The sequence below is a fragment of the Aspergillus wentii genome (assembly GCF_001890725.1).
Source record: "Aspergillus wentii DTO 134E9 unplaced genomic scaffold ASPWEscaffold_3, whole genome shotgun sequence".
In the NCBI taxonomy this organism is placed as follows: domain Eukaryota; kingdom Fungi; phylum Ascomycota; class Eurotiomycetes; order Eurotiales; family Aspergillaceae; genus Aspergillus; species Aspergillus wentii.
The window spans coordinates 1,064,241-1,077,731 of NW_024467834.1; the positions used below are offsets into that span (position 1 = coordinate 1,064,241).

At 49.7% G+C, this 13,491-nt stretch overlaps 3 protein-coding genes across 3 annotated transcripts; 1 reads left to right on the forward strand and 2 right to left on the reverse strand.

Annotated features, from left to right (window-relative positions):
* Window positions 1–923: 923 nt before the first annotated feature.
* ASPWEDRAFT_418603 (putative serine/threonine protein kinase) lies at window positions 924–4,828 on the reverse strand. Its single transcript, XM_040835667.1, has 2 exons — window positions 3,996–4,828; window positions 924–3,936 (listed from the first exon to the last, which is right to left on the reverse strand). The coding sequence occupies exons 1-2, from the start codon at window positions 4,685–4,687 to the stop codon at window positions 999–1,001; spliced, it is 3,630 nt and encodes a 1,209-aa protein (XP_040690384.1). The 5' UTR covers window positions 4,688–4,828; the 3' UTR covers window positions 924–998.
* Window positions 4,829–8,137: 3,309 nt separating this feature from the next.
* ASPWEDRAFT_109001 (uncharacterized protein) lies at window positions 8,138–11,041 on the forward strand (the record flags this gene model as incomplete). The annotated part of the gene is made up of 1 exon (XM_040828046.1): window positions 8,138–11,041. One exon carries the CDS (start codon window positions 8,138–8,140, stop codon window positions 11,039–11,041), a length of 2,904 nt encoding a protein of 967 aa, XP_040690385.1.
* A 734-nt stretch (window positions 11,042–11,775) lies between these two features.
* Window positions 11,776–13,136, reverse strand: ASPWEDRAFT_26167 (bifunctional chorismate synthase/riboflavin reductase [NAD(P)H] ARO2; the record flags this gene model as incomplete). Its single annotated transcript, XM_040832815.1, has 3 exons — window positions 11,776–12,611; window positions 12,668–13,029; window positions 13,102–13,136. 3 exons carry the CDS (start codon window positions 13,134–13,136, stop codon window positions 11,776–11,778), a joined length of 1,233 nt encoding a protein of 410 aa, XP_040690386.1.
* Window positions 13,137–13,491: the final 355 nt, after the last annotated feature.

Consider the following 13,491-nt stretch of genomic DNA (forward strand, 5'->3'; position numbering starts at 1 on the left):
CCAATCTTTATACCTGCTGTGATAAATTAATTCACCGGAATTGAACCCAGCAAATCCCACGAATAGTAACATGCCCGGCAATTCATGTACCTGAAATCGGAGAAATTTCCTTTCTGCAGAGCTATCCCAGGACTAATTCCACCCCTGCAGCCATAACCGATCCAGGTTGATTGAGTCTCCCCCATGACTGCTACGCGATGCGGGATCGTCAGTGGCAGCCGAGGTGAAACAGCTCCACTATACAGGCTAGGGTTCCTCGGAGGTTGATTCTCCCATGTCAGTTGCTACGGTTTTATAAAGACAATGCCGAATGGATGTCAAATCGTGGATGTCGTCGCATCCCAATTATTGAATATGCAAGTCTCTTTAGGATGCCTCATGGCTCCCAGAGTCATCATCTCAACACACAAAGAAACATCATGCATCATGCAACCCTTCCTCCACACCCTTCCTGGGGTCAATTATGTGCGACAAGTCTCTGACTCTGACTGTGACCCTGACAGGTAAACTCGATGATAGACAGCTCCCAGTACCGCTCAGAGGCTTCCAAATAAAACATTTATCCAACGCCTGGTCAAACTTGACGCATCGAAAAAGAAAATATAGACGTGTCGCCAATGCGAATATATGTACAAGCAATGTATAATGTCGGCGACAAAATCTAGAAGATCGAAAAGTTGCTGCAAAGTTTCTGCAGACCCGGAAACCCAGACAAAAGAAAGAAAAGGAAAAGGCAAAAAAAAAAAAAAAAAAAGGAGTAATAAAATGATATACACGTCAGAATGGCGGAACGCCAATAAACGCGAGACGGCAACACCCTGCCAAGCACTCGCTCAAAACGAAGAATAGAATATATTATAGTTGCTCAAGATGGGGAAGGAAAGAAGAACTTTTTGCCCCGAAGCAGTATCAGATGTAAGGCGATATTAAATCGCCGAGGCCGCTCATTAAAAGGCACTCTGGGAGATAAGGAGGTGATGGTAGCAGATAGACAAGACCTATGATTTGTGGCTCATACGGAGTGCGGCTTTCTGAGGACCTGGGTGCTTTTTACCGATCATCAGGCCTTCATCTTCAGAATCAGACTCGGACTCGTTCTCATCGTCACAGTAATATCTAGACTCATCGTCTTCTTGCGACCGCCGGGGGCTTGACTGCCGAGCTTTGACGGTTTCGCCTGTGCGAAGAATGGAAGGCACCTGCATGGGGGGATCGGAGTCCTTTTCCTTGTCCTTGCCGGTCGGTCCGTAGTAGAAACCATCGCCCGAAAGAGATGAAGCTCCCGAGACGACGGATGGAATACTCGGGTGCGAGGCACTCTGAGACATGCTAGTGTAATCATCAACAGAAGAAGAAGAAATGGTAGCAGCAGATGGCGGAGAAGTGGTGAGACCAGGGTTGGAAGATTCCATGTGTGTACTAGGAATTGGACATTCTGTGGCCTTGGGTGGTGTGACTTGTCTCAAATTAAGGGAGTCGTTTGTGAATGGCTCACTTTCGACTTTGGACTTGGCAATTTCAGTACCATCGATGCTTTCCGGATCACTCTTTCTCTGACGCAGCAAAGCTTCTTTCGTGAGATGGAATGGCTCGATTGAAGAATGATGTTGATAAGATTGGTGGCGCCGGTGTGCCAGACTCGGTCTTGCTGAGGTCGGGCGTGGTGATGCAGAGTCTAGGCCAGAATTTTGCATCTGGCCGACTGCAGAAGCGACGCTCAAAGCAAGGGTAGGCTCACAGCGACGGTCTCCATCCAAGGAAACGGTATCAGCTGAGACCGATTTCTCGGAGCGCCAGTCACCCGTCTGAAGACCTCTGGCCAGCCGGCGGCTGGCTCCCCCAAAAAGACCACCGACATTGGTGGTTCCCAAAGTTTCCACAATAGTGGGTGTGCTGTCACGCTGTTTTGATAAGGGTACCGGAGTGGTGTCGTGTGGTTTGACTGTCTTTGCAGATTCTGCACTGGACAATGTCGAGGTAGCACGCTCCGGCGGATCGGGGCGTGATAGGCGGTCTTGAGAAGGGCAATGATGAGAAACAAAGTAACTCGTCTGTTCCTCTCGGCTCACCGGACTAGCGGTGACACTTTGAGACAAAGGGTGCTCTTTGGACGGCCGGTAGAAATCGTCGTCTCCCCTTGAGACGGGCCGACGGCCATTGTCCCACAAATATTTTCCAAAGCCATTGGTGGTCGACACCAGCGACTCGCTCGAAGGCCCTGTAAGAGCTGATCGTTTACGATTGTCCTTGTCTTTTGATCTGCCGGTGAGGTAGTTGGACCACTTGGCCACGTTCGACCGAACACGTTGGATGAACGGTACTTTGCTGACGGCAGAGGTGACTTCCTCGCTGGAGACCTCGATTCTCTTGCCCTTACTCTGATATCCTGGATCAGTCTCCTCAACCCATGCCCTAGGGTTGGGTAATCCATAGAGAACCCAAGGGTGATGCTTAATCTCCTTGACAGTGATGCGCTTCACGGGATCCTTAGTCAAGAGACGTTTCAACAAATCGAACAATTCATCATCAACATCCTCATACGCAAGTTCGTCTTCCATTCGCTTACTGTCGTTCATGCAGCGAGGCCATTGACTGACAGTATCGGGGTCATCCTCAACAGGCTTTAAGCGCTTCCGTGGGATAAACACCTCCTTTTTCACAATGGTTTGGAACATGCTGTATTCATCATCCGACACGAACGGCAGACGTCCAAAGATCATACCATAAAGGGTCACACCAAGGGACCAGACATCAATTGCACCGGTAATCCTCGGAACGGTGCCAATGGAATCCACAAAGTCGTCACCAGTGTAGCACAGCTCGGGGGCATAGAATGCAGGGGTTCCGACGGTTTTCGACAATTCTCGAGCATCGTCCAGCTCGGTAGCTGCGGTCTCCGTCACCCGTTCTTCTTCCTCATCCCTCATGGGACGCCCAAGATACGATACACCAAAGTCCGAGATCTTCACCCGGTAATTGCTAGTGAGTAGAAGGTTGGCAGGCTTGATGTCGCGGTGAATTATACCCTGATAATGAAGGTATTCCACACCGAGGAGAGAATCCCGGAAGGCGTTGCGTGCCTCACTAAGGGTTAGACATGGGACGTAGGACAGGTCATCATCATCCGAAGACCATTCCGGTTCGGACGGAGCATAACCAAAGCTGCTTGAAGCAGTACTAAAACGCCTCTCGAACCGGTCTTCCGAATAGGCGCCATACATACTGCCCTCGACTGCTGCCAGGCCTGATTCATGAGTTGAGGAAAATGACTGACTCGGGGATGGCTGGACATCCTCAGGACTCAGCATGGAGCGACTGGAGGTGCGGATGACGGTGGAATCGGCCTCCGCTTCCTCATCATCGGACTCTGCACCATGCTCCAAACTCCACGCGGGGATGGGACGCTCCTGTGCAGATGCGGCCTGCGCTTCAGCTCGTTCACGGGCCCTCTCTCGTTGACGGCGGAGATGCCTGGCAGTTCGCACATAGTGCTGGCTTTCCTCGAGGAACGAGGGGGAGTCGGAAATCCCAGCCTTCTCACGCTCGAGCCGTTGCTTATCGACGTGAATAATTTCCCGTAGTCCTTTTCTCCGCCAAATAATTTCACCGTTCTCGACATATTCCAGAACGATGTAAACCTTTTGACGGTTAGGGTCGTCAATCACTTCCAACAGACTGACCACGTTGGTATGGCGGGCCTTCTTGAGAATGGCAACTTCCTTCTTGACCTTATCCTCTGGGTTCCCAAGTTTGCCCAAACGTCGTCGTTTCGAGTATCGCTGGACGATCTTAATTGCCACCTGTTGCCGAGTTTCCACATGGCGACCTAATTTCACTTTGCCGTGTTCGCCGCGCCCAAGCTCCTCGAGAATTTCATACTGGTTGATGAGTTTATTCCCTGTAACGGTATCGCGGTCTACCTCGGCGGTGTGGGTTCTAGAGTCGACAGGTCAGTTTGATGCTCTGTCAATGACATGGTGATGGTCTCTACTCACTCTTTTGGTGGCTGGAGTTGTGTTGGGTGCAGATACGGACTGCTGATCCGACCTTCATCGTCGGAGCCAAAAGGCGTCGAGCGAGGACTTCTGACAGAGAATAGCCCGGGGCTGGACACGGGGGTGTTTCCTACAGTGCGGGCTGTACGCGTAGTGGGAAATCGAGTCTGGGGTTCGGTGTGAGATGGGTAGGAACTCCGGGGACGCAAGAATGGAGGTTGGTAGGTAGGGTGCACCTGGGACTGAAGGGAGGCATAGGATTGATCGGGATAGACGGGATAATCAGTAGACGGGCCATCCGATTGCCTGGATATCCGACGGGGGAGGGAGGGACGAGAAAAAACGCTGCGATCCGATCGGGCATCAACGACGGTATCTTCGTTCAACGCTTGTAGAGAGCTGGAGGAGGTGCGGGTTGAAGGTGTCCTGGAGGTCCCAGAAGAATGTATTATGTGGTGAAAAGACTGCCGAAGAGACGGTTGTTGACCTTCGGCCATATCGTTGGCGAGAGGGAGTTTGGCAGATGGTGGTCTGGTGACGCCGGAATCGGTTGAGACGGACGGCGGGGAATCTGAAACCTCGCCCGCCTTGTCCGATTTTCGTTTCCCAGGAGGCTTTCCATTATTCTTGGTCACCAAATTGACGGGCTCCTCCAGGCCAGCTATCGAGGGTGGCCGCTCGGTCATTTTCATTGTCTAGGGTGATGGTTGGGTTTTTTTATAATATCGAAAGACCTATACCGGAGTTGCCGTTGTGCATCCTCCAAGAATTCCCTTCTCTTGCTAAGCCTTCTTTTTTGCACCCCTCTGCTGATCCAATGAATCACTGATTCAAGGCGAGCTGACGAGAAGCTCTGTCGGTGCACACGAATGGAGCGGCATTACTCTCAGCGTCCAACTCAAGGATACCAGCAATGGCAGTCATGCGTGGGTGACTTGGGCGCCGAACAACGGAGGGGGAAGGGCGGGTTTGAGTCAAACCGGGGCGATAGACCTGCTATAGCACCAGGAAATACTCGACGGGAGGTAGAAAGCAAAAAGGAATCGAGCGATCGACCGGTACGGAGGAAGAGGAGAGGAAAGAGAATTGGTGCTGTTTGTTCGACTTCGGTCGGGGGAGTCTCGACCGATGGAATTCTTCAGGATAAAAAAAGTGAAAAAAGGAGCGTCTATGTATAGAAACAAGGGGAGGAGGGTGGGATAAGAATAAACGGAACCCCAACTGAAATAGGAGAAGCAATAAAAGGGCAAAAAATGAAACAACAAAAAAGGAGAATTTAAGAGAGATAGGAGGGAGAATAAGAGGAAGAAAATGGGGGGGTTATTTTGGTGGAGGGCGAAGTAGAAGAAAGAAAAAAAGAAAAGGTGGACGTGGATGGACAGAGAGGAAATGGAAATGGAAATGGAGATCAGGGAGGAAGAGAGAGAGAGAAGAAGTGGGAGGGACGTTTTGTCAGGCGGATGGAGGGGAGTAATAGCAATAATAATAGTATTACGCTGCATACAGGAGTGGGACTGGGACAGCGCAGTGGGACTGACCTTATTTAAAGGTCGACACTTAGGTTCCGTTGGGCTTGGTATATATATATGTGTGTGTATATGGATTATATAAAAGACGTGTTAAGAAGGCCAGAGTTCGAGGCATTATTCGATGATATACCAGATTATCTTATTTGATTCCATCTCGACCGTACCGAATTGTCACTTTCTTCGGCCGACCAGCCGATGGTCCGTGGGCGGATTTGCTTGGACCCTGGGTGGGGATCCTATCGCAGTGTCTTTTTTTCAACATCAACCAGAAGGAGATGGAATAAAGATAATTAAGGTCGGGAATACTTATGGTTCTGCTTGTCTAGGCCAGATATCTATTGATTATTCTCAACTGTTGTGGTATAGAAGAAGACTTCGATATCTGGAGTGGCAACAGAACAGCCATTACGTAGAATCTGGAAGACTGGGCCCAAGACCGTTACTTGTAAGGTTACAGTATATTACGGTATGATCCGGCCAAGTCATCGTCTAGACTCGAGTGGAGGACTTGGCTGGATAGAGTTGAGAAGCCAGCAGACATACATAATCGAATTATCCAATCTGGACTGTCATGTTGGCAGTATCTGTTCCATGGTTCATGACATATGATATCTCTATCATCATAATTTTATGAGACAGTAGGTGAACCTACATAGTGCTGTAGATATCTAGTACCTGATCAATATCAGGGATGTCATGCAGCCAATAACACGCCACAGCCAACAGACGGTCTGTCAAGATGCTGCTAGAATACCGTCGAATACGGAGGATTACTCTCCGCATGTTTCTTATCCATTCCAGACCTTTTTTATTTCTCCGGATATCGGATACCACCTACCTTACCAGATACTATTATGTAGTCTAGAATCTTCTATTTCTCTATCAACTGTCAACTGTCAGTATGCTCACTGATAGTATAGTACAGTATGAATATATGGATATAATGGATATGTAGATGAATTGCCACTAATATATTACGTCATGAAGGCCCGATAAGAGGTTGACTTTCTGTGGCAAATGTGTCTATACAGCCCAATGCTTCCAGGTTGATCCTTTTCCATACCCAAGAGGTCTCAACCCCTCAGTCATCCATATCCACTTGATTGGACGCTCAGGTCGAGTGATTTCTGCCTGAGGACGACTTTGTCGGATGCCTCCGTATTAAACGAGCTGGATCAACTTAAAATACGACATCTGATTACTCGGCCAGCACGCCGCTTGCCCTCTGGTTGGCCCTGCCGTGTCGGACCAAGCTTTTTGGCGTGTCGTGGAATGAAAATACTGAAGTCATTCGCAGAATTCCCTGTTTGGGATGCCTCCGTAGGCGAATATCATCCCCATCCCCAGCCCTTGCATTTCCATCCCAATCCGGTGCTTTACAGATGGTGCATTGACGCTAATTTCCCATATATCGACTGTTTTCTGTTCGTCCACCAATGCTGGCCATTCTCTTCTTCTCCAGAACTCCCGATTCACCCCGCATCGCCCCCGCTGGTCTACCTATCCTCAACGACAGTCTGGATGTACTCGCATGTATTCCTATGTATTCCTATGTACCTCTGTCCATAGGTACCCTAATGAGCTATCTGATTGCTTTCAATATAGGATCTAGTAATAATCATCTCGTCTATCCTCAAACGGGAGGTTGGCCTGCCAACGTTTCCTATCCACGGTTGCAGCATCCGACTCCACTACCGCAAACGGGCATTCTGTAAGAATCAGGAATGCAAGCATAATAATAATGATATTATTATTGTGGCATTGTTCAGAGGAAAGAACATGTATTTAATTATAATTCTCAATGCCATTCAGATAAACTACGATCTGTGGTTTCAGAAGTAAAACATCTCCACATGATTTTCCTCGATAAGATACACTCACTACTCCAGACTCCAGACTCAACATCTTCCAGATAAAAGAGATAAAGACAAGATCCATGCAAATCATCGATCGTCAAATCACCTCAAAAGGCTCAACATCCTCCTTTGTCAATTCCTGTTCTTGATCCACTCCATAGACAAAGTCGCTGATGTTGCCTGTGCAACCGCCCGTGTTTACCACTCACTGCTTTATCCTCACTTGCCCCTCTTCTCTCCACCAGCCAGCTTTTAATCTACGCTCAAATTAATTCGATCTAACCAGCCCCTCATCGTCGTTCTAAAGCGTCAATCCTTCTTTCAACATGATCTAGACTCGGAGCCGATCGGGCGAAACACGTTGATGCTTCTTGTTTACTGACTGTATCTACTCTACTGCTGCGTTGACCTCATGGTTGCTGCCTTTTCGCCCCTCTTCCCTTTCCCTTCCCTCTTCCATTTCTTCTCATTTCCTTTTATCTGTACATAATTAATTCATCGTCGCCTTTTCTCTTCTTTGCTACTCCCTAGATCATCAATAATTTACTGCATTGACCGCCATTCAAGTCTCCATGTCGGCCCCTCCTTAGGGTCTGACTTGCTCCTTCTCTGACTCGTCTGAGCTAACAAAATCGACGGTCTCTCTAGATGCATCTCGGACTGTCTCAGACACATTCTGAGACAGCTGCATCGAGGCCCAATTGAAGCTCTGGTGTTTCATCCAGCTATGGATGGCCGTTTGATGCTGACCAACAGAATGATCTGCAATGCACCGTCTCTTCTCCTCCACCTATTGTCGGTTCTTCTTCCCATCCAGCTCATCCAGCTCATCCATCCTGTGTCTGCCGTCATTCCTTACAGCTCCTCCTACATTTTACCTGCCCCCCGGCATAATGAATCTCTCGCCTACGTGCTCCGGCCCAGCAGCAACTCAGACCGCAGGACTACCGAATTCCTTTCCCTGGATGTTTCTGGAGATGTCGACTCTGCTAGCCCGCAGTACACTGTGCTGCTAGATGAAACCCCCTTTCAAAGCGACGGCCTTGAATCTTCCTTCATTCCTGTCATCGATCGACATGGCATTGTCAAGGTTCATGCAGGCAGCTGTCAGAATGACTCAAATTTGGGGGTCGTTTGGCAGTTCACGCCCGATAATAGCAGCTCTATAGGCAATGGTACATGGCAGAAGCTTGCTGTGAGTACTGCTGATGGAACAACCGACCCTAACCTCCATGGGCCCAACTTCCTCGCTGCCGGGTTTACTTACGCGTCAACCAATACCACTGACAGTTTCATCTACACTTTTGGTGGAATGTGTCCGTTTCACGACCAGTCTGGCCAGAGCTGGATGTCGGCTGCTAGCTACTCCCAGTCAATGACCGTTTTAAACTCCCTCGACAGTTCTCCCAGCGCCAACACTGCTTATCGGATTGCAACCACTGGACATCGTGCACCTCCAATTCCAGAGGCAGGATTCACCATCACTCCGTTGCAGGCTACCTACGCAGCTACCTCGACTGGCAGTACGATACAACAACAGGATTTTCTTCTTACTGGAGGACAAACCCAGCAGGCCTTTATCAACATGTCTGAACTTGCCATTTTTTCTCTACCACATGACAGTTGGAGTTTCGTCACGGTAGAATCAGAGCTCGACGCAGGGAAAGCTGAACTGGCCCTCCGGGATACCATTACAATTGAACCAAGATCTGGCCACACCGCTGTCCTCACACCAGACGGTAGCAAGGTGGTTGTGTTCGGAGGCTGGGTGGGCGACTCCACTGTCCCTGCCAGCCCGCAGTTGGTAATCTTGGAAATTGGAATGGAGTACGGGGGATCTGGTCCATGGACTTGGAAGATTCCATCCACAACCGGTTCTGGTCTAGCCGGAGGCGCTGGGATATACGGGCACGGTGCGACAATGCTTCCCGGTGGCGTCATGATGGTCACCGGCGGATACAGTATATCGCAGTCTTCCAAACGCTCTACAGCCAGGAACAAACAGAACTCGCAGGTCTACTTTTTCAATACAACCTCAAACAGCTGGGACACCTCATATACAAACCCAAGCTATCAAGCAGCTCGAGCATCCAAGTCAAATTCTAAGTCACGAAAAACTGGGCTCGGGGTAGGTCTTGGGCTGGGTATACCTGCTGTTACTGGTATAGCAGTTTGCGGTTGGTTATACATGAAAAGACAAAAAGTACGTCGCCGGAGGGATAATGAATTGCGCAAGCTAGCCCTTGGGGCGCAACGATCTCATTTCTGGGGCCGGGATGATCCCAACATGGCAAGCAGCATTCGTGGTCCGTCAATGAGAGGAAACGACTCCCCAATATCGTGGGCGAATAGCCAAAGGCTTAGCTGGCAAGATGCTGGCGAGGGTAGCGCTGAGCGTACTGGTCTTCTGCTTGATATACCCAGTCCCACGAAGAGTAGTCGACAGAGCTTGAACAATAGATCACGCAGGTACTCCAACTACAGTGATCTCCGGAGAAGTGATCCCGTTAGTGACATCCATCCTATTGATGAACGCGAAGAGGACGAGGCGGTTGCAACAGAGGACCCAGCGAGTCCCACCCAGCAAACTGACCAACAAGACCTTGAACGTGCGGAGTTTCTGACGCCTCAAAGCACCAATATTGGTAATCGACTTAGTATTCGTGCTGCGGCTCGAAGTATGGAATTTCGACCTAGCCTTTTGCCCCAGGGCAAAAATGGACGATCCTCTCCAGACAGAGATAACCGCACGCCGTCAAACCTGTCAGAGGCGTCTGCCAATTCATCGTCGCCCGACCCGGGGGTTGCTCCTGAGCCCCGGTCTACCACCTTGGGTATCCCATCGAGCTCTTCGAATAATGGGCGCCAATCGCCAGAAAAGCCCGGATCGGCATCCATCCACAGCAAAGAAACTACGCGAAGCAGACCCGACAGTGCAACGATACCAACCGATAAACGCTACTCCTCGGATTCCTACTCGACAGCACAGTCCACATTTTCCCATCGACAAGCTGAAGGAGAACGTCTGCTTGGTGAAGATACTGACCTGACCATACCCTTCGAAGAACCGAACGAACTGCCACTTGAAATACCGAAAACACCGCGTAAAGTATCGATCGATCTATCGCCCAAAGTGGCTACCATCCCAAAGCCCAAGACTCCAGAGTGGATGGGAAGCATTCGAAGAGTTCTTTCTGGCCGAAAGTGGATACTATCTGACAAGGACTCCGGGATTGCACCCATAGCTTCAGGGGTTGACCGCAGGAGCACGGTTCTCGGGTCGTCAAAAGCATCTGAGAACTCTGAGAACGGTATAGGAACTCCACGAAGAGCAGTTAGTGCATCGGCTGAACTGTTTCGCCGCAAGCAAGGAGCAAAGGATTGGGCAGCAACCGATAGACCTTCAGGCGAGACCCTTTTCCAAACTGCTAGGTCCACGCGTGATAATGTCGCCCTGGACGGGCTGATGGATGCCGAAGAAGATAGTGAGTGGGATGTCGAGGGTGCAGCTGAGGGCAGGCGTGTTCAAGTCACCTTTACTGTCCCGAAAGAGAGGTTGAGAGTAGTAAATGCTACAGCTGGAGACATGGATAATGTATCCGAGAGATCAGCCAGTCGGAGTAACAGTGGCACAATTCGCGAAAGGACAGTAAGCAGGTAACTTACTGTCGATATTCTTTTCTGCGAGGGTATTTCCTATTCTTCGTTGAAGTGGCTTTTTTTCCCGGAGTTTCTGAGTGAGTCGATACGTTCTGATGACGAGATGTACGTTTATGTCCATTCTTTTTGTTGATTGGGTTTTTTTATATCCCTGTTATCCAGAGTTGGATAGCCTTTTTTTTGCATTTCCCTTCTATTATTGTTATTATTGCTATCTTATATTGGCCTGTTTGTTCTCCGGAGCCAGATTATGTGGATACTCATGATGATGAAGTGACGAAGACAAAGACTTGGTTTGGTCATGTTAGCCTGGACGGATTTTATTGGAGAAAATGGGAGACTTCTGGAGGAAATGATACGCCTTATAAGAGGCTGGGCCCATAGAGTAGTTTGACTGATCCAACAATGCAATTATCGAGTTTGGTTCTTCTTTTGCTACTTCGTAGTTCACTGGTTTTCTATAGTTTTGAGGTTACATGGAGATTTGCTGAGAAATATGGCACTATCAAGTCTAACTATTTTTTGAGGATAGGATATATGAAATTGAATCTATGACAAAAGGGAAAAAGGGAAACATCATTCATAAAATAATAATCACGCATCAAACATCAACATCAACGTCAACATCCGTAGATAGACCGAAAATTCTGGAATATGCATTTCAAAAATAGGAAATTTTTGGCTCTAAAACTGAAAACGAGCTGATATTAAAACTTATGGTTTTTCTCCTGTTTTTTAAGCAGATGCATCGGTTTTACCAAGCGTGGGGCGAGTTGGAAGGGTGTTGGACAAAGGCGGGAGGAGGTTCTTCGCGCTCTCGCGGGCGTACTGTGCCATGAGGGCATCCATGACGACCAAAGAAGACATGGCTTCGACGATGGGGACAGCACGGGGGACGACGCAGGGGTCGTGACGGCCCTTGGCTTCCAGGACACCTTCTTCGAAGTTGTATTTTGTGGTGTTTTGGGCCTGACCGATAGTGGCTGCGGGCTTGAAAGCGACGCGGAAGTAGATGGAGGCTCCGTTGGAGATACCACCCTGGATACCACCCGAGTTGTTGGAGCTGGTGGTCAGACGCTGCTTGGTGCCGTCGCGGGTTTGCACTTCGGTAGCGACGAAGGGGTCGTTGTGGATAGATCCGGGGACTTCACAGCCGCCAAAGCCAGATCCAATTTCGAAGCCCTTGGTGGCGGGGATACTGAGCATGGCGTGAGCGAGCTTGGCCTCGAGCTTGTCGAAGCAGGGCTCGCCCAGTCCGACTGGGACGTTGCGGATCACGCAGGTCACGGTACCGCCGATGCTGTCGTGGTTGTCCCGGAAGTGCTCAATCACCTTGGTCATGCGTGCTGCAGCCTCCTCGCTAGGGCAGCGGGTCGGGGCGAACGAGTCTACCGTGTTGCGGTCGATCTTCTCGACGAGGTTCAGGAATTCGGGGTTGGTCGACGGGGTTGGGTGTTCGGGAGTCGGGGGGAAGAGGTGTTCGTTGCCCACCGATGAGACAAACGCCACGATCTCAACGTTGTGCGAAAGAGTGAGGTACTTTTCCGCGATAGCACCGGCAGCAACACGGCCTGGTAACGGAGTTAGTATTGCTTTTCTTCTGTTTTGAAACTTCCATCACACCCACCAATTGTCTCTCGGGCACTGCTACGGCCACCACCACTGCTGGCCTTAACACCGTATTTCTCCAGGTAGGTCAAATCGGCATGGCTGGGACGAGGGTACAAGTCCATCGTGCTGCCACCGTAATCCTTGGGTCTCTGGTCCTCATTGCGGACCACCATGGCAATTGGGGTTCCCAGGGTGACACCAAACTCCGTTCCCGACTGAATCTCTACCCGGTCCTTTTCATTGCGAGGAGTAGTCAAAGCGCTCTGGCCTGGACGTCTGCGAGTCATCTGAGGCTGGATGTCGTTCTCCGTAAGTTCCATACCCGGGGGGCAACCGTCAACGATGCAGCCGACGGAGCGGCAGTGGGATTCACCATAGCTAGAAAGAACGCATATGTTAGATCGTTTGATTCTTTTCATGGGGCTCTTGACAGAAGAAGCAAAAACATACGTGGTGACCCTGAAGTGTTCTCCCCATGTCGACATGATGCGATGTTTGGCGGGGTATTTGGTGGGCGGTGGTGTGAGTAATAGTGACAAGAATCAGAGGATTTTTCTTCCAAATCAGACAGCGAAATCCAAAACCACAAGGAATTGAGATTGTAGATATGAATTAATGTCAGCCTTTTAATGCAAGGAATAAACCCCAAAAGAAAAAAAAGCACAGGGATGGAAATGATGCTCTGACTGTCCGCGAAGAAGCGGGAACTTTTTCTAAGCAGGACACTTGCCTATCTGGGCCTAGTGTGCCCGACGATCGGAGTCGCTTTGTTGAATATCATCATGTGGTTTCACGAGCCATGCAAATGACGACGGCGATGATGCCATTGTGCCCGTGAAT

Bases quoted from the DNA above. Each gene is read 5' to 3' on its own strand.
- ASPWEDRAFT_418603 (XM_040835667.1), bottom strand. From the start codon at position 4,687: ATGAAAATGACCGAGCGGCCACCCTCGATAGCTGGCCTGGAGGAGCCC. The intron at 3,937-3,995 runs GTGAGTAGAGAC...TGTCGACTCTAG, and splicing joins CAACTCCAGCCACCAAAAGA to AACCCACACCGCCGAGGTAG.